This window comes from Crinia signifera, chromosome 6 (assembly GCF_055691185.1).
Source record: "Crinia signifera chromosome 6, ASM5569118v1, whole genome shotgun sequence".
Taxonomy (NCBI): domain Eukaryota; kingdom Metazoa; phylum Chordata; class Amphibia; order Anura; family Myobatrachidae; genus Crinia; species Crinia signifera.
In genome coordinates, this window is record NC_139222.1 from 166347030 (window position 1) to 166372480 (window position 25451).

The following is a 25451-nucleotide window of genomic DNA, read 5'->3' on the forward strand; positions in this document are numbered from 1 at the left end:
TGATATTTCCATTGGACTGCCCTTCCTACGCACAAGCACACATACTGTACCCCTGAGGAGAACCTGAACAGTCTGTTTATTAAGCATGCACCTACATTATCATTGCGGCTGTGTACTTGTGTTCCCTTGTAGCATTTAGGTGTAAATTTACTAAGATAGGAGATGTTGCCCATAGCAACCAATCAGATTCTATTCTCTTTTAGAAGGTGCTGATTAAAAAGTAGAATTTTATTGGTTGTTATGGGCAACATCCCATCTTCAAAAGAACTCGCATCTTAGTAAATTGACCCTTTAGTTTCCAGTGACTATGATCACATTTGTGTGATGCTTCCATTTTTCACCATGCCCTCCTGAGACTGCAGCAATCTTCAGGGCAGTACATGTAACTGTGCATGTCTCTGATGTAGGGTGACACATTACATAATCCGTGACACTGTGTGCTCTAGTCGTTGCTTGTGCTGTGTAGCTTTACCTGCTATAATGGTCCAGAACAGGCTCTGGACTACCTGCTCAGGTGACAAATCATCCTTTAGTGGAGCAGGTAGAATGTTTGAGGGCAATACGTTCTCCAAAGAATGACATTCCATGTGATTAATTTGTCATTTAGTTCTGTGTGTGCATTTCTTCTGTATATGGGAGTTTTTCTGCTTGTCGGAGCAATAATTACTCATGGGTAAAGTGATGCGTCTTAGCATTTCAGAGAGAAATGAGCCCCAGGTCTCAGCCCTTTGGTAGTGACAAGGTTAAGCACATATTACCAAGGGTAAGAGGCCTATGATGGTGAAAGCATGCTGGAAAGATGGGAGGAGGGATTATGCAGTAAGACAGAAGGAGTGTAAATATAGCTGTGTCCAGGACCCCTCCTCAATATCCTACACAGTTAAACTGCTTCTTTACAAGCCGATGGGTGCAGACGTCCTGCAGGCATGTGGGCAAACTGAGCAAATTCCAAACCTGCCTCCTCTAACCAATAATACCCTTCAGCTATCACTCATATATCTATCTAAACCAGGAAATGGAGCGTAGAGGGCGCTAGTATAGATACCACCACCTTTAAGTGATTAGCTTAGGCAAATAGTAATACAATGCTAAACATTTTTGATAACATTTATTAAAAATTTTGAAAATACATCAGTTTGTTTCCAATTCTTTTGATGGATACCTGCATAGACATAGAGGGTTTTGTCTATGCGGTTATCCATCAAAATAATGGAAACAAACGGATGTCTTTTCATAATTTTTAATAAATGTTATCAAAAATGTTTAGCATTGTATTACTATTTGCCTAAGCCAGCGGTTCTCAAACTGTGGGTCCCGACCTTCTCAGCATGGGGTTGCGACTCCTTGTTGCTGACCATCAGGCTGATGACTTTTCTAATCTCAATTAGTGATTCAAGGAGTCTAAAAAATCTGTTGAATTGTCCGTTATTTTAGACTCCTCCCATCATTTTGTGCCTCCACAATGCTGCCATGTATGTGCTGTCTGCTGACTACACATGTGATGTAATGCCCTTCTGCAGTAACTTGCTGGGGTCCTATAACTATTTTTATTGTCTGATGGGGTCCCAGAGCAAACAAGTTTGAGAACCCTTGGCTTAAGCTAATCACTTAAAGGTGGTGGTATCTATACTACCGTGTTTCCCCGATAATAAGACACTGTCTTATTTTTTTTTTTTCAACAAAAAAGACAATAGGGCTTATTTTCGGGGTAGGTCTTATATTAATAACATGCCCCCAGTCCTCCTTTAATGACATGTCCCCAGTCCTTTTAAACAGCCCCATTCCTCCTTTCAATGACCCCAGTCCTCCTTTAACACGCCCCCAGTCCTTTTAAACAGCCTCCATTTCCCCTTTCAATATGAATTAAGAGTCCTGCTCACCAACTTTCCACTTTTTCTTATTGGCTGCGCCACTGCTCCCTGCTGCAGCCGCATGATGTGCACGGTGACATCACACGCTGCCCGCAGTGCATCCCTGGGACCGGGAACTAAAACGGCTTCAGTCAAAGCCTGTACGATACAGCAACGCAGAGGTGTGTGTGTGGGGGGGGGGGGGGGGTTAGCGTGGGTGGCGATGGGGTACAATTTAATGCCTGCACTCCGTTTTAGGCAAATTTTAATAGGGCTTATTTTCGGGGGAGGGCTTATTTTGGACCAATGTCCAAAATCTGGAGTAGGGCTTATTTTCGGGGTAGGTCTAATTATCTGGGAAACACGGTAGCACCCTCTATGATCAATTTCTTGGTTTATGTTCTATCTCCCACTAACAGGGGAGATTCTGTAGAGGTAGCTGCTCTCAAATATTATAAGCACAATCAGGGTCAACCCCCTCGTGTGTGTGTGTGTGTGTGTGTGTGTGTATATATACTCTGGAATGTTTACAATTTCCCAATTACCTGACAAATCACTGATCATCAATGTTTGGAGACTTTAGAAGCATTTATGTGTCCGTTCTAAGCCTTGGAGAGTGATAGTTCTGTTTCATGTATGTTGAAGGATAGAATATATTTCTGTTGTTTTTACTAAATAACTAGATAAATCAACTTTTGTATCCCCTCTGTGTGATTGTTGGCTGTGGAGGCATTTTTCAGGCATTTTTCTGTGTCTTGTAGTTTCCATATGCAGCACCTTCCCCGCAGGAGCCAGTGAAAACTCTGCGCAGTCTGATCAACATCCGCAAAGACACATTGCGTCTTGTCAGGTGACTAATAAATTATTTCTTCCCAGCCATATGCAAGTAAGGCACAAAGGGAGGTTTTAAATGTGCCTCTTATTGATTACATATGAAGAGAAGCTATTGTACTGCCGTTTCGTGCATTGTGTCTGCACTGATTGATTTATGCAATACAGTGTGATTGGTGTCTTTTCCAGAGGAGGAATTGTATATAGTACCATTTCCTTAGCTACCATGTCCTGGCAGTGAATCGGTCCCCTTGTGATTCCCCATATTGTTGCACCCCTGAATTCGCCTGGAGGAAACCCTGTCTATGCAATATTACATAATTATGTTTTGGATACCTGGCAAGACCAGCAGATTTCACAAGCAAGTCTTGGGAACTTTGTTCATGCATGACCCAGGGGCAGTGGACTTGAAGCTTCGATTAAGCTTTCAATTCCACTTTTAACAGGAAAAGAATAATAAAGTTATCATATAAAATAGTTTGACAAATAGTACATCATTTGGATAAAGCATTTGCTGTGGCATATGAGAGAAAGGCATTGTGGCAGTATATGTTACACTAGTGTCTTTCTTTTTTTTTATCAATAATTTTTATTGATTTTGCATAATAAAATAACCCGATAACCAAACAGGCGGACACTTCAATACCCATGCAGTACACAACAAAAGAGTGGCAGAATACAATGTGGATACGTAAATGACAAACAGGTGATAATTCAGCATATAGTACTTGCAAAATATAGAACAATTGCTGCACCGGACAGTTTAACAGATACCCGAAGGCGCCATTCGGGTAAATATCTAGCGCAAGAAGTCAGGAGTACATGTGCTATGGATATATCGTAATTCACTGTATATAAACGCGGTCCACATATTGAATCAAGAGAAAATGTAAAAAAAAAACTACAATGGCACTAAAGTGTCAATAGCCCGAAACAAAAGCAAATATAAACCCCGTCAAAGCAAACCATCCCTTAACCCCAAAACAAGCCTCCCCAATAACCCCCCACCCTGTACTACCCACCCCCAACTGAGGCGTACCTGGATCCCCTAACTGTTCCCAAATTATCGATGGATCAACTCAAAAAGGGAATAAATTAGCAGCTTTCAGCTATATTAGCTAAACAAGAACTAATGGACTCCTGACCCACTACCGTTCTAACTTCCTAGACTATGCTAATCTACCTTACTCCCCCCTCAACATCAAGATATCATTGCAAGAATGTAGTGAGGGGCAATCAATTTAGACTATAGGCACATGCGGATTGAAAGAAAGCTCTCCCAGATCCATAATGACTGTTTTCACATTTGTTATATACCAAATGTAATATAGCGTTAGGTATTGGGAAATAAGGATATTTACGGCACAAGTGTAAATAGAATACGTACAGCTAAGACCACATCAATAAAATAACAATTAGAACAATAAAGGAGGAAGGGGATATAAAGACTAGAAAGGGCGTCTCAAAGTAAAATAATACTAAGTATCTCGTCAATCCGGCCAGTCCTGCCTGTCCCCAGCATCACAGGGATAATCCGGGCAGCGATCAGGAAGTACAAGCATAAGGTCCCAAAAACCCAAAGTGTCCAAGGCGAGTCTCCCCACAGACAGAAAGACAGATAGAATGCAAGGCTGTATGGTTACAGGCAGAGAAAATGGAGGAAGTCGTAGTGCAGCCTTATCTTCGCATGTAGGGACAGGTAACCGAGAACTCACAATCAGGAAAAGCACACAAGGAAAACACATCCAGGATGTTGGCAACAGATCTTTCCATGGTCTTATGTAGCACACAGTGGATAGGAATATTAATGTTATCATCTAAGCACACAGGCATAGAATACCAAGGACCCTCGTAACCGGATACATCGATCCAGGGTAGTAGCAAATGTAGGTGCTGCAGAGGGGGCAGGATCATGGCAATGAGGTGGTTTCTTCCCATCTTCAGGGTCATACTGATCAGGAGCAACGGAGGTTGATAGAGCACCCCCTTGCACATCAGACAGTTTGGCAATAAGTCTGTTGGTAGAAGCGTATATAGCCTGCAGTTGTTGTTGAAGAGAAACTTTGGAACCCTTGCTGCACACAATAATCCCATGATTATGGAAGTCTAAGGATAGCAATCTGCCTGCCGTAAAGGAGCCCTTATAGACAATGGTGGCGGCTAGCACACCACCGGATAAACCGAGAAAAGTGGCAGCAGGGGCACAATTGGCAATGAGCACATTTACCTGTAGCCAGCAGAAGGGCTATCTAGAGGAGCACGTGTCAGCCTGGATGATTGCAAGGAGCCTGTGGATCCGAGATGGCCACCGGAGCATTCACAGCAAGCAGGCAGAGGTGCGCAGGGGAGAAACAGCGTGTCCAGATGGTGCCCGAGTCCAGAGGAAATGGAGCGTAGCAGACCCAATCTGCCTCTAAACCCCCCCCCCCCCCAGGCCATCCCGGAGACCTGCGGACAGTGCAGGAGAGGTCTCTGGGAGAAAATAGGTGAAGGTGGTCTGCAGTCCCTGGGTCAGGATAATTTATCAGGATATATAGTGGAGCTCTCCCCACCAGCGTCCGCTCAAGCCACGCCCCCCTACTGTCCTTCTAAAATAGGTTTCCCCACAGTGAGAGACCTTCACTGGAGAAGCTTAAGGCCCCCATACACCGAGACGATTTTGGACGATTGCGACTAATCGGCCCGTTAAATCGGATGAAATTGTCCCTCCCTGACATGCCGCGTGGTCCCGTGCGCATCGGACCCGACCAGGTGTTTGGACCGGCTGGCCGTCCGACTACCCGTTCCTCCTAGCCGGAAGCAGGGACGCATGCGATCCATCACAACGGATCGCATGCGTCCCTGCCTCCGGGAAGGTCCCGGCAGCTCGCAGGCTGTTGTGTGTCCGAGCACTGCTGCGAGACATCGCAGGCAGTGTATGGGCACCTTTTTAAATTTTTCCCTTTTATATTTTTATACTTCCAATGGTTTATTAGTTGATATGTGGCACGGGATGTGTATGGATGGTGGGTAAGTTGTAGCCTGTTGTTCAGTTTTTGGTTCTAAAGTTGTTTATTTGCCAGGTGTACAGAGGAGGTGAAGCCCAATGCAGTGGAAGGCAGCCGACCCAAAGTACATTATAATGTGGAGTTCACTTTTGACACTGATGCACGAGGGGCAATTACAATCTATTACCAAGCAACTGAAGAGTTCCAAGGAGGCATTGCCAGGTAAATACACTAGAATTTATTGAAACCTGTGCAACTCTGTTAGGATGCGGGGAGTTATTCAAACTTGATTGCTTCTCTGATAAGACGTCGCACGCCTGTATTTTTCTGACACCCAGTACATAGCCAGATGACACCCACAAATGCTGGCTTCCTGTTAATCAACTTGCGAATGGCTTGTGATTCGATAAGACGCCGGATTTTATTGCTGGTTGGCCTTGCTCATGCGCGCTACTATCCGTGTGCATGCGCAGTCCTTCTGTGAATCCGGTCTGTGAATTTGCAGCCTAGCGATAACATCTGAAGGAACCCCCCCCTCCCCCCACACAGTTTTTTGGTGAAGTTCTACGTGTGCATTCTGAAAGCTCCTTATTTAGGCTGAAGGGTCCTTCTCTACGATATTATACTAAGGGATATGATTGTTTACTAAGCATTGGATTCTAAAACCCAGCATTTCCAATAGTGTTTATGGCTAAAATTTAGGAGCAATGATTTTATGTAAGAAAAAAAACCACGGCTAGTAAATGCATCGCCCTTGTAAAGCGGAAGTGCTGGGTTTTAGAAGCAGATACCTAGTAAATAAATCCCTATGACTCTGTAGATCAGGAATATTTAATATGGGGGCCCTGTGGTTGCTGTGGGACTGCTTATCCAGGCATGCCTTACCACAGTTACAGCAATCCTTAATAGCAAGGCATGCTGAGATTTGTAGTTACACAGCAGCTGGAAGGCCTGTTAATTGTTATACCTGCAGATAAATGTCCAGGCTGTATTCTCTACATATGTAAGCTAGTTGTTCTTGTTTAAGCAGCTGACACATTGCCTAGTTTGTAATTCCTTCTGAGGTCATACAGTATATGGTGTGGGTGTGAATCACCTCACAGACAATATCTAGGTGAACAGTCAACATTGGTACAAGGTCGACTACAAGCAGAATCTTAACATATGAATAGGTTGAGTTTTTCCAAGTTTTTTGTTGCCAATGTCTACACCTGAGCATGTGTACCCCCAAATAGTGTACCGTGTACTTTCGCATTGCTTCAGGACTAGTGTCTTGCTGCTCTTGGCCCACTTTACTGTGCCCAATCAGTAAAAGTGTGCACCTGGTTGGTAAAGCATGAAAAAGACCAATACAGTGAAAATAATCCTGAAAAGCTACTGTCACTCACATCATGTCAGCCTTTTGCCACTGTTGACCTAGAGCATGTCAATCTTTTGTCACTGTCAACCTATAGACTGTCGACCTAGACATTGTCTGTGAGCCATGTGGAGAACATTTAGTAGTGTAATAACAAATGGAAATGAATGCTACATGTTGTTCTGTTTATTAGTAGTGAGGTGTGGCTTCATTGTAATACCCTTCAAAAGCAACAGTAGCAGTGCAAAAGGAAAGGAAATGCAATCTCAAATAGTAAAACAAGTCTCTTTAATATTAAAAAAATATTTATGGTTCGCCATGTGGGTAGATCTCTGGCTTTAACGCCTTTAAGCTATTGTAAAGCGAATTTCCCAATGTAGATAACATACAAAAACCCATCAATTCCATGTTAAGTGCCGTCATCTATGGGTTACACTGTGTGTTATGTACCAGACTATGCATTTAATGCAGATTCTTCCAGGCCTGAGGCTGCAGGGAGACATCTAGGTTTAGTGCACCATAGACCAGTCCTGTAAGCCGTGACTGTACTCCAATATTAAATGTTTGTGAAGTTTCCAAAACCTGTATACTGGAATAAGAATGGGTGTGTATATATATATATATATATATATATATATATATATATATATATATATATATACCAAAAAGACACACTCTCCAGACTGTTTGATGCAAAATAAAAAGCTGTGTATTTGTATTCACATAAACATCAAATGTAAAAAGAAGGGTACTCAACGTTAGCGTTTCAGTCCATAAAGGACCTTCCTCAGGAGTTAGACAACAAGGGCATCCATTTGGGGTGAAGCACAGCGTGGACCACACAGCAGGTTCCTACAGCTGTGTGGTCCACGCTGTGCTTCACCCCAAATGGATGCCCTTGTTGTCTAACTCCTGAGGAAGGTCCTTTATGGACTGAAACGCTAACGTTGAGTACCCTTCTTTTTACATTTGATGTTTATGTGAATACAAATACACAGCTTTTTATTTTGCATCAAACAGTCTGGAGAGTGTGTCTTTTTGGTCTTTATATACATGGACTTTGTTTCTTGCAAGGAAAGTTCTGGACGTCACCCCAGCGGTTGAATATTTTTTGTATGGAGTGCGATCTTATTGCATATATATATATATCTATATATATCTATATATATCTATATATATCTATCTCTATATCCTGTCTCACCACTGGAGATATAAATGTCCATATATAAATATTCAGCACTTTAAGGACAGTGGTATGAATACCATGTGAATGTGGTCTGCAGTAGGATAAGTAGACTTGTTGGTATCTGCTGATTTGATAAAGGTCCCATTGTTAGATGGCAGTTAAGCAGCCCATACACGGTCCGTTTAACGGATCCGTTTGGGACTTAATTAGCACACATCGGATCGGATCCCTAGTGCATGCAGTGTGCATGCACTGCGATCCAATCCGATGTGTACCTAGCGCGCATCGCATAGTACAGAACGGAGCCATACACAACGGACTGTGTATGGGCTCCTTTAGCCAGCTGAAAGACTCTCAACAGTACCACCTGCCTGGACATTGGTGCGCACATCTACAGCTGATCACACTCTGCCGTAGATTACATCACATAAGCTCTGGATATTAACCCTTTAAGTGCCAATTGAATTTGGCAAAATTGGTGTGAAAATTGCCAAGCAAACATTTTTATTCATCATAATGACCTGTAATGTTTACATTTTTATATGGGAAATCTAATCAATTTTTTTTTTTTTTTTTTTTAAACAGTATTTTTTTAATTTGAATTTATATAACAAATGTAAGAGACGCTGGCGTTTTTAGCAGACCTTTTGCATATCTATCACAGAGTTGTTTGCGCTCATATTTTGCACATTTCTCATAGATGTTGGCACTCAAAGGGTTAACAAGGCTCCACTGCTAGTGAAACTCCTTTTTTATATAGATGTGTATATCAGAAAGTACATTATTGCTTGTGTGGTTTTTTTTTTTCAGACAAACTATTAATCAAAAAATATTGGTTTTTTTTTTTTAATCTAAGAAACCTGATGTTACTATTTGTATTTTATATGTAGTGTGTCTATTACTTGTGTGTGTGGGTCAGTTTATATAAACATTTGGACCATGCACCAAATAAGTAACTCATTCAGCTAGATGTATTTACTGGCTGCTCAGTATCTTATATAGAGTTCCCCGTTTACAGGCTATGAAGTAGTTCTGTCTATGGTTCCTGTAATCTGGAACTAACCATACTTTGTTTTCTTCAGTTACCTTCCCAAGTCTAGCAACCTGCAGTCAGAGACTGTGCACTTTAAGAAAGGGGTCAGCCAGCAGTTCTGTCTTCCGTCACATATTGTGGACCCCTCTGAATGGAAGGAAGAAGAGGTAAGCCATAAGCATAGATGTAAAATAAATATATATATATATATATATATATATATATATATATATATATATATATATATATATATATATATATATATATATATATATATATATATAATATTTTTCTTTTTTTTTTTAACATGTATGTGTTAACTATGCTTGATACTCTATATTTCAGTTGACATTTGATCTGGATCGAGAAATCTATCCAATGGTTGTCCAAGCGGTAGTGGAAGAAGGAGAAGGTGAGACTTAGTAAGCTGAAAGTAGATTGAAAATGCTATTTCCCTTGTCCTCACTATCCAACTCAAGTTAGTATTCAGTATACTAGAGCTGATTGGCTTGTTTTTCTTTTTATTATGTGCGCCCACTGCCCGGCTTCCCATACCTGGCTCTCTGGTCCCCTCGCTGCATTCACTGCCTCTCTGTATCCCCTGCCCGCCTCCAGGCTTCACATAAGATTTACCAAATCTTATGTGCAGCCCGTCCGACCTCCCGACTCTGACCTGATGCGCAGGGGACCGCGCATTAGGTCGGACATGTGATTTGGGCTAATTTCCATGCGAATCAGGTGAAATCTGGCCCAAATCGCATAGTTAAGATTTGATTGCTATGCAATTTTTGCTAACTCAATTCATACTATTTACGTTCAATTTGCACTATATAATCATTGCTGCGCTGTCTATTTGGCTTTTCGCTTTCAGCTGAGCAGGAGCGTGCATCGCATTGAATCATTATAGAAAGCTTAAAAACATGTCTATCTCCATTCGATGTCTATGCGATAAATTGCACCGTGTGTGTACACCATGAGTAAGGGTGGTATGCAATTAGTACTGCTACTTTTTTTTTTTATTATTATTGCATATGCTCCAATATATAATTTACGGCTACAGCACTAAGAAACTTGCTCACTCAATCACAAGCTTCATCATTTCAGTAATTTATACATTTCTGGCTTTGAGAACCTCTTTCCTCTTTTAAAAACGTTACATGACATTTGGGCTTTTCCCCAGAGACATCTGCATAATGTCTATTGAAAATTTTAGTGTAATGTGTACCAGTCATATTCTGCAAACAGGATGTTTCCCTTATGCATTTCTTAACCTATTAGCAGTTTCAGGCTAGGCAGGGTAAAATAAATGAAGGCCCGATGGGTTCTATCAGAACATCTGGAAAAGTGGTCAATGTAAAGGTTGCATATGTATACAGAATTGTAGGGGTTTGCTTGTTAGAAACCTATATAGTAATTTAATGAAGTGCTGGGGATGGTGTTTTTACATAAGTGATACGTTATCATTGCTGCTCGCATGGTAAAAGCTCTTTTTTTTTTTTCTTCCTCCCCTTTTTGCAGAACATCTTGGGCACTGCCATGTGCTAATGGCAACATTTGAAAAGGTGAGTGCTGACCGCTTTTTCTTGGTGGGGATCTGCATGCTGTTACTGTGACTCCTTTGCAAATTCTAGCTGTAAAGGCAACCTGCTCTGCTCTTCTGGTTGTCTTGTACCAGCACTGTGTAGAGCAGGGCTGGGTAATACACACACACACACACACACACACCCATAGCTGCACCTCCCAGCATGCTTTATCATAGTTTTGCTACCCGGGCGTGCTGGTATGTGTATTTCAACAGCAGCTGAAGTTCCGGTTATTGCCCACCCCGTGAAAATGAAAGCTGCAACACGCCCATAGAAATCATTCTTTCTGAATTGGACCAAATCTTAAAATGTAATTAACCATCCAATCTACTATGCCACTTTTCCCAATTTAATTTGACTCCATGTCCTGTGGCTATTCACATGAGCAAGAATGGCAAGGTCTGTACTGCCCTCTAGTACAGTGTTCTCTATATGATTCTTCTTGTCTAGCTGGATCTGCGTCTTACTGTCTGTAGGATTCCATGACATCTCACTGGGTTGGAACTAATTAGTTGATTACATTATGTATAGCCTGGACTCCATAAGCCGTACTAGGAATGTCTGCGTGCATTAAGCCGTGCTAGGAATGGCTGGGTGCTAAACCTGGTCACTAGACAGTCCGCTCTTTATTCAATGCTATGACCCCAAAAAAATAAATCATGCAACGAAGGGTTAATGCTTCAGCATACCAACGGATGTAGAACAGTGTTATTCTTCCAACTTTGTGGCAACAGTTTGGGGAAGGCCCTTTTCTTTTCTAACATGACTGCGCCCCAGTGCACAAAGCAAGGACTATAAAAACATGGTTTGAGTTTGGAGTGGAAGCACTGGTCTTTAATCCATCAAGCACCTTTGAAATTACCCGTAACGGAGACTGCGAGCCAGACCTTCTCATCCAATATCGGTGCCTAAATTAATGGGAGCAAATTCCCACAGGAACACTCCCAAATCTTGTGGAAAGCCTTCCAAGATGAGTGAAAGCTGTTATAGCTGCAAAAGGGAGACCAACTCCATATTAAAGTACAGGTTGAATATCTCTTATCCAAATTATTCCGAAATCCATACATTCCAGAAAGTGAAAACAAAATTCTTGCTAACAGCACTACTGGGGACATCTGTAACAGCACTACTGGGGACATCTGTAACAGCACTACTGGGGACATCTCTAACAGCACTACTGGGGACATCTCTAACAGCACTACTGGGGACATCTCTAACAGCACTACTGGGGACATCTCTAACAGCACTACTGGGGACATCTGTAACAGCACTACTGGGGACATCTGTAACAGCACTACTGGGGACATCTGTAACAGCACTACTGGGGACATCTGTAACAGCACTACTGGGGACATCTCTAACAGCACTACTGGGGACATCTCTAACAGCACTACTGGGGACATCTCTAACAGCACTACTGGGGACATCTCTAACAGCACTACTGGGGACATCTGTAACAGCACTACTGGGGACATCTGTAACAGCACTACTGGGGACATCTGTAACAGCACTACTGGGGACATCTGTAACAGCACTACTGGGGACATCTGTAACAGCACTACTGGGGACATCTGTAACAGCACTACTGGGGACATCTGTAACAGCACTACTGGGGACATCTGTAACAGCACTACTGGGGACATCTGTAACAGCACTACTGGGGACATCTGTAACAGCACTACTGGGGACATCTGTAACAGCACTACTGGGGACATCTGTAACAGCACTACTGGGGACATCTGTAACAGCACTACTGGGGACATCTGTAACAGCACTACTGGGGACATCTGTAACAGCACTACTGGGGACATCTGTAACAGCACTACTGGGGACATCTGTAACAGCACTACTGGGGACATCTGTAACAGCACTACTGGGGACATCTGTAACAGCACTACTGGGGACATCTGTAACAGCACTACTGGGGACATCTGTAACAGCACTACTGGGGACATCTGTAACAGCACTACTGGGGACATCTGTAACAGCACTACTGGGGACATCTGTAACAGCACTACTGGGGACATCTGTAACAGCACTACTGGGGACATCTGTAACAGCACTACTGGGGACATCTGTAACAGCACTACTGGGGACATCTGTAACAGCACTACTGGGGACATCTGTAACAGCACTACTGGGGACATCTGTAACAGCACTACTGGGGACATCTGTAACAGCACTACTGGGGACATCTGTAACAGCACTACTGGGGACATCTGTAACAGCACTACTGGGGACATCTGTAACAGCACTACTGGGGACATCTGTAACAGCACTACTGGGGACATCTGTAACAGCACTACTGGGGACATCTGTAACAGCACTACTGGGGACATCTGTAACAGCACTACTGGGGACATCTGTAACAGCACTACTGGGGACATCTGTAACAGCACTACTGGGGACATCTGTAACAGCACTACTGGATACATCTGTAACAGCACTACTGGGGACATCTGTAACAGCACTACTGGGGACATCTGTAACAGCACTACTGGGGACATCTGTAACAGCACTACTGGGGACATCTCTAACAGCACTACTGGGGACATCTCTAACAGCACTACTGGGGACATCTCTAACAGCACTACTGGGGACATCTCTAACAGCACTACTGGGGACATCTCTAACAGCACTACTGGGGACATCTCTAACAGCACTACTGGGGACATCTCTAACAGCACTACTGGGGACATCTCTAACAGCACTACTGGGGACATCTCTAACAGCACTACTGGGGACATCTCTAACAGCACTACTGGGGACATCTCTAACAGCACTACTGGGGACATCTCTAACAGCACTACTGGGGACATCTCTAACAGCACTACTGGGGACATCTCTAACAGCACTACTGGGGACATCTCTAACAGCACTACTGGGGACATCTCTAACAGCACTACTGGGGACATCTCTAACAGCACTACTGGGGACATCTCTAACAGCACTACTGGGGACATCTCTAACAGCACTACTGGGGACATCTCTAACAGCACTACTGGGGACATCTCTAACAGCACTACTGGGGACATCTCTAACAGCACTACTGGGGACATCTCTAACAGCACTACTGGGGACATCTCTAACAGCACTACTGGGGACATCTCTAACAGCACTACTGGGGACATCTCTAACAGCACTACTGGGGACATCTCTAACAGCACTACTGGGGACATCTCTAACAGCACTACTGGGGACATCTCTAACAGCACTACTGGGGACATCTCTAACAGCACTACTGGGGACATCTCTAACAGCACTACTGGGGACATCTCTAACAGCACTACTGGGGACATCTCTAACAGCACTACTGGGGACATCTCTAACAGCACTACTGGGGACATCTCTAACAGCACTACTGGGGACATCTCTAACAGCACTACTGGGGACATCTGTAACAGCACTACTGGGGACATCTGTAACAGCACTACTGGGGACATCTGTAACAGCACTACTGGGGACATCTGTAACAGCACTACTGGGGACATCTGTAACAGCACTACTGGGGACATCTGTAACAGCACTACTGGGGACATCTGTAACAGCACTACTGGGGACATCTGTAACAGCACTACTGGGGACATCTGTAACAGCACTACTGGGGACATCTGTAACAGCACTACTGGGGACATGATATGTAACTGGCACTACTGGGGACATGATATGTAACTGGCACTAAATATGTGCAAGAAAATGATTGCTTGGCATTCGCATTCAGTGCCTGAGATAGTACACAAACCTTGTTTTATGCACAAATAATATATCTGTATGCATTTCATGTGTTTGATGTGTATATACATGCAAAATACATCATTGAAATAAAAAAAATATTCTGAAATCCGGAATAATCAGTTATCCAAAACTCTTCTGGTCCCGAGCATTTTGGCTAAGGGATACTCAACCTTTTATATGTATTAAATTACAATGTCATTCTAGTCCCTGTTGTCATCAGCCATCCAAATACTTTTGTCCATATAGTGTAAAGGTGCCCACACACTAGAAAGATCTGCGATCTTAAGATGTGCGCATAAATTAGCCTTCAAATCTTTTGTCCGATCTGGACAAAAGATTTCAGGCAAGCGCACATCTTTACCAAAGATTTTTCTTAAGATCCCGTGTGCGTTCCTATGGATCTTTTGTTAAATCTTCTGATCTTTTGTGCAGCACGTAAGATCAGAAGATTTAGCAAAAGATCCACGGGAGCGAGCATCGGTCGATTTTCGACCGATTTTTGACCGATTATCGGTAAATATCGGCCGATATATCGGCCGATTTATCGAAAATCGGCCAATCGGCCCAAAAATCGTTCTAGTGTGTGGGCACCTTAAGAGCTGTTATCATAAGTAGTTGGCCACGTGTGTGAAAGACATGCATTCTCAGTAGAACGCTATTTTGCTTGCAGTTACTAGGTAAAGATAAAGCAATCCTTCCTTACGACTTTGTGCATAGATCTAACCTCCACAGAGGTGCCGATTTTATGTTTTTGCTGGTGGGTGCTCAAGCCTGTTGAAGGGCTCAACAAGCAAATACAGTGGCCCGGCATTGGGACTCTGGAATTGTGGGCACATGGGTGCTCATTAATTCCTGTGGGTGCTCGGGCCCTTGAGCACCCACAGAATCGGCACCTATGAACCTGCACTGTGGGAAGGCTGTGTACATGGGGCCTAATTCAGACCTCATTGCAGGACAATATTGTTCTCTAAATGTTCTCATGTTGCACTGCAGGTGGGGCAAATGTAACATGTACAGAGAGTTAGATTTGGTTGAGTTATTTTGTTTCTGTGCAGGGTAAATACTGGCTGCTCTATTTTTACACTGCTATTTATATTTCAGCTTGAACACAACCCACCCAAATCTAACTCTTTGCACATGCTACATTTGCCTCCCATCCCCGCAGTGCACATGGTTTTGCCTATTTTGAGAACTAATTTGCCCTGCGATCAGGTCTGAATTAGGCCCATGGTGTGGGAGGGGGTTGGGATCATTTGGTCTACAGCATTAGGGTCTACACCATTAGGTCGACATGGGGAAAGGTCGTCATGGGTCTAGGTCGACATGGGAAAAGGTCGACATGGTTCTAGGACGAAAGGTCATTAGTTTGACATTGTCTAGGTCGACAGTCAAAAGGTCGACATCTGTTTTTTTTTAACCTGAATGCATCCCCTAGCTGTGCTCGCAATATGTCAGGCACTATTTCATTCTCCCACCACGCCCTAGTGGATGGTAGGGCATGAAATACTGCCTGTCGGCACATGTTGGCTCAAAAATCAGTGGACAACTGCATGTCGACCTAGACAATGTTGAACTAATGGCATGTTGAACCAATGACCTTTCGAACTAGACCTTTTCCCATGTCGACCTAATGGTGTTGACCTAATGACGGTCAACCATAATGCTGTAGACCAAATGACCGCATCCCTGTGTGAGGTTATTGATGCTGTTTAAGTAGGGCAGACAGGTATGGAGCTGCCTGCTTGATAACATAGGGTAAGCCCTGGATTGTCCCTTTCCTGACCTGCGTGTTCTCTCCTTGCAGCATGCAGATGGCAGTTATTGCGTGAAGCCCCTGAAGCAGAAACAAGTGGTAAGACCAGGTTAATTGGGAGTGTATTGCACCCTATGGATTAGCTGCCACTGAGTCTTTACTCTCCTCTCTTTAGGTGGATGGGGTCAGTTACCTTTTGCAGGAAATCTATGGAATAGAAAACAAATACAATTCACATGACTCCAAAGTAAGTACATGAGTTTGGGGTTGTACATCTTACATATCTGCATTGTCTGTAGAATTATCACCTATGTACACGTCTCATAGTCACTTTGAGTCTCTTCAGTGTTTTGCATAACACATTGTACATCCTATTCCAGGTGGCAGAAGATGAGGTCAGTGACAACAGTGCAGAGTGTGTGGTTTGCCTGTCTGACGTCCGTGACACGCTTATTCTGCCATGCCGACATCTGTGCCTGTGCAGCACCTGTGCCGACACCTTACGTTACCAGGCAAGCAACTGCCCCATCTGCAGACTGCGTGAGTTTCTCATCTTCCAGCCTGTATGCTGCTGTATTGTTCCCTGTGACGTCAGTTAGACCAAGCACTAAATGTCTGTAGGGTTATTTTGCATTTCTTCCCATTTTTTTTATATACTACAGAAACCTAATCCTATTAATCCAACTTGCTGAAGCATTGAGTCCCATTTGCGGTCAGCTGTATTTGATCTAAAAGACTTCTCATTCACTCTTGCAGCATTTCGAGCTCTCCTTCAAATCCGGGCGATGAGAAAGCTGCCAGGTCCTCACTCACCCGCTGGTTTCAGCCCCATCATTGCAGCGCCGACCTCTGACTCGGAAGAGCATACAGTGAGTGCAAGTAGTGTACAATATCTCAGTGATAATATTAGTGTGTGGTTCTAATCCGCGTCCCCTCTCTCTGTGTATCCTCTTACTATTTCTGCTCCTTACATTCTCCTCACTGTCCCAGTTTTTGGCTCGGCTACATAAGCCATCCTGACCTTATCTCGTTTTGTTCATTCCTTTACTTCTACCAACACAACATTTGCATCTGTCCTGTCTCATTTTAGTCTGCTGAACACGTTCCTGCTGGGTACGAGGTTGTATCACTCTTGGAGGCTTTGAATGGACCCTTGGCGCCATCACCATCTGCTCCTCCGTTGAGGGCACTAGGGGATTCTCGACGGCCTGGAGTTCTTCCTTCATATGGTAGTGACATTCAGCTACCCCATCTACGTATGCACTCTCCCCTGCAACACCTATGTGGGAGCCAGGCCCTAAAGCTGAAGAAGAGCATTTCCAGGTTAGTCTGTGAAATAGATCAGGGATACATTTTCATCTCTCCCATTCATGATTAAAACCCTTTGGAAACTTACAGATTCAAGTAATGTGATAAGTTTTACATCAGGGATTGGTATGCAGTGCAGTACATTTATACAGTTAAGGCCCCCATACACTAGGGCGACTTGTCCTACGGACAAGTCAGCCCCGATTTCCCCTGAGCTTCCCCGGCAGCTCCCCGGGGGAGCTTGATAAGATGTGGCACTTAATGTGCCATTTTTTACATGTGATAAATCAGATGATTGGCTGGGAACTCAGCCAATCAGCGGCCGCCCAGTCTTTTGAATAGGATGGTTTCTCTTCTCCCGCTCGCCGTGGGGACCGCAGAGCAGCGGGAGAATAGAAACCATCCTATTCAAAAGACTGGGCGGCCGCTGATTTGCTGAGTTCCCAGCCAATCAGCGGCTGCCAGTCTTTTGAATAGGATTTCTTTCTATTCTCCCGCCGCGCCCCCGGTCTCTCTGCTCTGAGTCTGCACTGCGCCGCGGTCCCCGCTCCCTGCCTGCAGGTACATCTCGTGCCGCTCCCCGGACCACTCCCTGTTCCTGCCGCTCCCCGGACAGGTACCCACTGCCAGCCTGCTCCTGATGCTCCCCCAGACGGCTGCACATGATTAATCTTATGTGCAGACTGTCCGACATCTGGATCTGATCCGATGCGCATGGGACCGCGCATCGGATCAGATGTCATACCCTACGCAATTTGGCCAATTTCACCCGATTTCTCGTCCCAATCCTCCAGAATCGGGTGAAATCGGGGCCAAATCGCGTAGTGTGTGGGGGTCTTTAGAGTGCAGGTATAAAAGTGCGCAGAAGATAACAAGGGGGCTCATGCATTGTCATGAACTCCTTTTTGAGAATAAGTTGATCCACTTCTGAACACATCTCTCAGAAGCCCAACCTGGGTAGCTTGCTATGTTGGTCCCAGGAAGGACCTGCGTGACTGGACAGTGTGAACAGGTAGCTATAAAAAAAGAAGGAAAGTAACCAAGCGCTGATCTATTCTAGTTGATTTTATCCTTAAGCTCCACCAATTCTTTCTCTCGAGAGCCTCGTGGATACCTATTGGACAACCTGAGTGTTGGTCCCTATGTGCACGTAGCGTTTTTCTTTTATTCCGCGAAATAAAAGAAAACGCTACGTGCACATAGGGACCAACACTCAGGTTGTCCAATAGGTATCCATGAGGCTCTCGAGAGAAAGAATTGGTGGAGCTTAAGGAGAAAATCAACTAGAATAGATCAGCGCTTGGTTACTTTCCTTCTTTTTTTATAGCTATTGTGGAGGAGTGATGTTCCTTGGATAATAACTGGGCTGCAGATCTGAGAGCGCAGTGAAATTGGGTGTTTGTACATGATGTTCTTCCAAGTCCTGGCAAAGAAGTCGTCCAGCAATATCACCAGTCCGGCCTTCGGTGTGGACGGGCTTCAAGCCACTGCGACACTGCTTGAAAGCAGTGTTCAGTTATCCAGTCTGGACCCTGATATTTGGTGTTGCTTCCATCTTGTGGTTGGTGAAAGATACTACAGGTTTTAATGAAATGCAAATTTTTGTTCTTGCTCCAAATTAGAATGAATATTGGATGTTCCTCTTGCAGGTCAATTTCCCAGAATTCCTCAGTGCTGCAAGAAGATGAAATGGAGAAATCATTCAGTGAAACAGAAGTCCGAACTCCAAGAAAAAAAACTCCTCAGCTGGCAGAGGTGAGCAAAGGGAGGGGGGAGGGGAGGGGAGGGGAGGGGGGGGTGTTATAATTCAGTGGTCAGGGAACTCTGTCCTTATTACCCCACGCAGTGCATGTTTTGCCGGTCTCCTCACAGTCACAAGTGAAATAATTAACTCCACCTGCGGACCTTATAAAATGTGTCTGAGTAATTAGTACACCTGTGCACCTGCTGGGTTACCAGCAAAACATGCACTCTGTGGGGTAATGAGGACCAAGTTCCCTGACCACTGGTATAATTGATTATATGCTTGTGCAAGTGAGTTTTATAAAGAAGGGTAAAGTTGGGAACAGGAGACTGTGTGCGAGTGACGGAAGGGCATGGCGTATGGCAGTGACTTTGGAAGGAATTGGAAAAGGCTGCAAGGAGAGTCTGTAACTCAGTGTGTTCCTACTGTCCCAGGAATGTGGAGCGACTCCAGAAAGCGAGAATCTGACCTTGTCTTCATCCGGAGCCATAGACCAGTCTTCCTGCACAGGAACGCCACTTTCCTCCACCATCACCTCTCCTGAAGGTCAGACAACATGTTCTCATGCTTTAGTGATAGGACAGATTTAGACCCAGAAAATGTCCCATTTGTAATGGGGTGGTACAATATTATTTTTTATTTATTTTAATGTTTTTGTCAGGTAAGCCTGTACTGATTCTGTTATACATACACACTTGCATCCAGTTTACACAACGTTACACTGTGTAACATGCTGTACATCTATTAGATTTTAATATAAATGAGACCAGTTGCAGGGTAAATATAGTTTGGTTATGCTGACTGCATACAATGTACAGTAACACTGCATGCTCCCTTCCCCCTCAAGTTTTCAAAATGTGTGGAATGGCTCTATGAAATTATGCAACACAATTGTCCAATAAAAATGGGTATGCAGTCATTACATCTACAATGTCTAGGTCGACGGTGAAAAGGTTGACAACTATTGGTAGACAGTCAAAAGGTTGACATGAAAGAGGTTGACAGGAATTTTTAATTACTATTTTTTGAGCCGACATGGGTTGACACGTAGTATCTTATACCCTACCATTCTCTACAGCATGGTGGGAGCATATTATAGTGTGCCAAGCGCATCGAGGTAGCATACCTATGTCAACATAGACACCAAAAAAACCATGTCAATCTTTTGACCCTGTCTACCAATAGTGGTCCACCTTTTGACTGTAGACCAAGACAATGTAGATCTAATATACCATAACCTAAAAATGAAGTTCACTTGGAAGAATGCAAAATACCAACACATGTTTCTGGTGACAATGATTTAAGGCCCATATGCACTGGGTGACTTTTAGCTGAAAGCCACTCTGTTTCCTCGTTTGAGCGGCTTTCAGCTTGAAAGCCGCCCAGTGTGTAAGGGGCAGCAATGTGCGCTAATGCGCGCTCCTGCATCATTGCTTGCCCAGCCACTCATACCAGCAGATGAACGGTGGTGTGGGCTGCTTTCCATAGTGTCCTGCTATGGAAAGCCGTCCACCCCGGGGAAAATCGCTAAAACGGGTGAACGCTCAGTGTGTATGCACTGCGCGGTTTTCATCCCAGTGATTTTCCCCATAATCGTTAGTTTTATTCTTTTTTACTTTGTGACAGATTTAATGTTGAAGTTGTGACCACAAGATTTCACTATATTTCTTTCTGTACCAACTTAACTTTAATCCTCACCCACTCCATAACCTCCCTTCTGTGCCCAATTCCTTTCCTTACCGCACACCACTTTGCCTTTTTATCTCTGTACTGTCTTTCTCAATCTCTTGTCTTCCCATTTTTTTCTCTGTACTTTATACTTTTTCCTCCACCCCCCACTTCTGTCCTTTCTTCCGTGATGCTTTTCTCCCGCTTTTCTGTTATCACCTTTCTTGCTCAATACGGTTTCCCTTGCCCCATCCACCCTCATTTCTTGCGCAGAACCCTTGAGCAGTAGCCTGGCGCAGTCCGTAATGTCCATGGCCTCGTCCCACAGCCAGCAGTCCCAGCTCAGCACAGACACCGTATCCTCCATGTCTGGGTCCTACACAGCGGGCATAATGGAGGAAGAGGAAGTGGGGATCACGCCATCACCTCCAGTGATGCCCAGTGGATCCCCATCTGAAGAGGGAGAGGTGAGACATGAGCACTGTTACCATGGGCCTGTGATAGGTAATCCTATAACTAACTGTGCTTTCTGTATTTTTTCCAGCTCTCACCAGAGGGACACTTTGTGACTCTGTCTGCAGATGAAATGGATGCTGAGGTACTAACCTATGGTACATCTGTATGAGAATATACCAGATACAGGGGACTGTTTTCACACCCAGTGGTACAGAGCTTTCTGAAAGCCATTATTCTGTATAAAGAGTAATAAGACAGATACAAAAAGGGTCTGCAAAAAATAATGTAATTTCAAGTAGATGTAGCTTACAGGGAGGACTCCTTGAACTTAAAGGAAAACTCCTTTTAACAAACTATTGTTATATTTCTAAAATAAAGCTGTTGAAATTTACCAACCCTCTATGCTTCTTACTATAGAAAGAAATTTTCATACTATCTATATTTTTCAAAGTATTATTTATCAGAACTTGACTTTGGGGGACATTATACAGAATTTACCTTGTGCCACATAGGTTTTCGGATTTCTCATATTGTTGGAGATTGAAGAACCTTTTGTCTACTTATCTTGGGCATGTTGGTCAGAGGGCATTATGTAGTGGGCAGAGATGTTACAGCAGTGGTCTCCAACCTTAATTTGTCTTGAGCTACACAAGACAAAACAAACCTGACCAGTTACTAGAACTGAAAACAAATCTGCCAATAACCTGAAAAATACCCCGTACACATTATACCACACACCGCAATACCCTTGACTCCATATGCTGCACACCGTAATACCCCGACACAATATGCCACACACCATAATGCCTATTACACATTATCCCACACATCGTAATGCCCCTGACACGTCATGCCACACACCTCAATGCCCCTGACACAGTATGCTGCACAGTGTATCCCACAGTAAGGCTTCTAATTAATTTTAAATTACATGCTTGTTGCCAAGGGGTTAATGCCAGTTGTCACTGGGTGCAATGCTTGTTGCCAAGAGGTCAGTGCTCACCGTAAGGGGGTTACTGCATCAGTGTGGCATCAGTGCTAAGCACTCCCAGGTGACGAGGCAACGCTGTGCTCCCTGTCAGATGCTATAGGTAAAATATGACCTAACGTCTGTCTCCTCCGAGGCAGAGGAGTGTGATGGGTAGGCGGCAGGCCAGTGGAGTAGTTGAGTTACCCGGATTGCTGCGGCGAGCTACCAGTAGCTTGAGAGCAACAGGGTGTCGACCAGGTGTTATAGCAACAAAAGTGACATCTGCTGAAAAGAACCTTTTCGGAACACCTTGCACAAGGCCACTATACTTTGATATGGGGTTTTAACCAACCTACTATTTTGTAATCTATTAAGTAATGCTGTGTTTTACAGTATGCCCAGTTAATTCTGGGCTTACCTGGTGCCTGTGGCCTGTTGCCACTTGAAGCTACATGTGTCTGTGTTATGTACACAGGCAATGTGGATCCCTTACCATATACAGTAGGTTTTGTGCTCTGAAACTTCCCTACAAAAAGACCACAGCCCACCTAAAAAGGCACACTTTAACACTTCCTAAGCCTTCTGGTATACAAAACTGACGGTCAATAGATCTGAGAAGTTTGCCAATTCCTGTGCTGGGACTTTTATAGAGCATCCTGTTAGCATAGTTTGATTTATAAATTCCAGCTGGTGTTTTTACGTCACTATTTAACTTATGTTATTTTCTATTTGACCATTAAGTACTGATTTTGCTTTTTTTTTTCTTGGTTTGTTTTGTTTCTATCAGGGTTGAGTATTACCTATAATAGAAAATAGTCAAGTGATTACACTGATTAATGATTAAGCACCAGGTGCTCCATTTGTGTACAGAACTTGCTGTTCTATCTTTGATTTCTACTAGAAACGTAGAAATCATCAGTTTGTAGAGTATACTGTGTATGTGTGGAATCCCTTTTATGTAGCTTTCACATCACACTTTTAAAACGGTATATTGCCGTTTTTTTGCCTTTTAAAACGTTTAAGGCTGCAGTGTGAAAGTGTCATAGTTGAAATACCATTTAAAGTTAACTGGTATTTCAACACGTTTAAAAAGCAGAGTCCTTCCCGTTTTAAAGCCAATTCAGAGCCGTTTTTTGTGCTGTCTGAATGGCACTGAAATGGTATTTAGTAAAAAATAAAGGTTAGAGCACTGTGATAGGCTGTCCCTTGTCTTGTGTCCCTTCCCTGAACCAGGAAATAAGCTGTGGGTAGAAACGTGTTCAGAGGTTAAACGGCTTGACTGGTGATGTGAATGGTACTTAAACAGTATTTTTAAATGGTAATCTGCTGCAATATGAACACTAGACCCGTTTAAAATACCATTTAAAATTACAGTTTTTCAAAACGTTTCAAAATGTTTTATGTGATGTGAAAGCTACATAAGTGTAAGGAATATTCTGGTGGTTGTGAGATTCTGTATTGTGTGGCCACCTCTTTGAAGCACAGGCATAGATTAGTTGGTGTCTTGCCCTGCATGGTTTACCCTCTGGGTTTATCACAATATGATTTGTATTGTAGATAATGCCTTCCTTTTTAGATCTTAATTTCTAATTGTGTTTTAACAGGAGGTAGTGTTTGTAGACCGACCTTTTTTCTTTTAGTAGCTTTTGAGATTAGGCCAAGATGAGGGGCACGTTATAATAAAGGAAGTACACTTCTAGGGCAGGCATAGATGTAGCATTGCCCATTACTAAAATGGGCATACGCAACCATATATAGTTGTACACCGTAGTCTCCTTTTAGTAATGGGGTATTTGCACATAGGCTGTTATGCGGGCATGTAGGTACAAGTGCATGCTGGGCTGTGCTATGGTAAGCATATGCAGAGATTGGACATCAGGGTGGTGTAGATGTGCACCGTAATGGCGGCTGTTTCTGCAAGCAGTCAACACATTGACTGCTTTATTTGTACCCATTATCGTGTGCACACAGAGAAGCTGTATAGTGTCTCATTAATGTTCTGTCGTCTGGTTTTAGGGAAACGTCACAGAAGAGGAATTTGCATCCCCAGAAGAGGATGATGGTAACGCTCCCAACACTTTTCTTGTTGATTGTGGCTCATGTAAATGTGCAAACATGCCATTAGCATAACCAGTTAGATCCTTGGCTAAGGAATGCCACAATCCCATATAACAACTAGAAAACCAGTTTATCATCTTGCTGGACTAATGTAAAGTGCATGTACTCCCCAGTCCTGCATGGCCTAGATATTGCTGTCCGCAGCTCTCTTCCTCTTCTTACTGTGCACACTAGATACCTGGGCCAGTCTGTATTGGTCAGTCTGTCTGGTGTCCTACCCTGCCCACCTCTAACTTCCTTAACTCTGTTGCAGGGCAGAGGACTGGCAGAGAGTGTGACAATAACAATGATACTCGTGTCGCGCTGCGGGACGCTCTGGACAATGTGCGGGGCTCTGAGGGCTGCCTGGCCGGTGAGTGGCTGCCTCCTGAACATGAACTCTCCCGCTGCCCATCCATCCATAGTGATAGCTTTCACTGACCTGAACACCATGTAATAAGTGGGATTGGGGGCATGGCCACTCCTTCTTGGTCCCTAAACTCACAGCCTTTGTTTCTTTCTTCTTCCCCAATGCTTTGTCTGTATACCTACCACTCTATTCTATTCACACTACTCATGTCCGGCAACATCATATTTGTTTATACCTCCTCTCGCTGGTTTATTTAATAGAACTATCTCGGTCTGCCTTAAGTGCACATATTTGTGAGCTAAACCAATGGCCAGGATAATGCAGCCTATTTGTGCCCTTGGAACCAATGACGTCACAGGGGCGAGTAGTAAATGAATAGATTGCATTCTGCTAATTATTGGCTCGGCACAGCGTGCGAGTCTTTTTACAAAAATACCATTTGAACCTCCTGTAGCTCTTTGTGTACATGACACACCTAATAACACATCTATCTCCATCATCCCTCCTTTACCTGCCTTTAGTA

General features: G+C 43.7%; 1 protein-coding gene across 3 annotated transcripts in view; it reads left to right on the forward strand.

The window, feature by feature from the left end:
* The window catches only part of RNF157 (ring finger protein 157), a 44130-nt gene that overhangs the window by 8563 nt on the left and 10116 nt on the right, over window positions 1–25451 (forward strand). For 2 of the 3 annotated variants that reach the window (XM_083147939.1, XM_083147940.1), the window contains exons 4-19: window positions 2612–2700; window positions 5744–5890; window positions 9294–9411; window positions 9590–9656; window positions 10763–10806; window positions 16367–16414; window positions 16491–16562; window positions 16696–16855; window positions 17072–17184; window positions 17406–17638; window positions 19273–19378; window positions 19802–19913; window positions 21309–21502; window positions 21580–21633; window positions 24478–24523; window positions 24833–24931. In XM_083147939.1, coding sequence (XP_083004065.1) covers window positions 2612–2700; window positions 5744–5890; window positions 9294–9411; window positions 9590–9656; window positions 10763–10806; window positions 16367–16414; window positions 16491–16562; window positions 16696–16855; window positions 17072–17184; window positions 17406–17638; window positions 19273–19378; window positions 19802–19913; window positions 21309–21502; window positions 21580–21633; window positions 24478–24523; window positions 24833–24931 — 1702 coding nt within the window. The remainder of the gene's footprint in view (window positions 1–2611; window positions 2701–5743; window positions 5891–9293; window positions 9412–9589; window positions 9657–10762; window positions 10807–16366; window positions 16415–16490; window positions 16563–16695; window positions 16856–17071; window positions 17185–17405; window positions 17639–19272; window positions 19379–19801; window positions 19914–21308; window positions 21503–21579; window positions 21634–24477; window positions 24524–24832; window positions 24932–25451) is intronic. The other variant, XM_083147941.1, reaches the window with a different exon arrangement.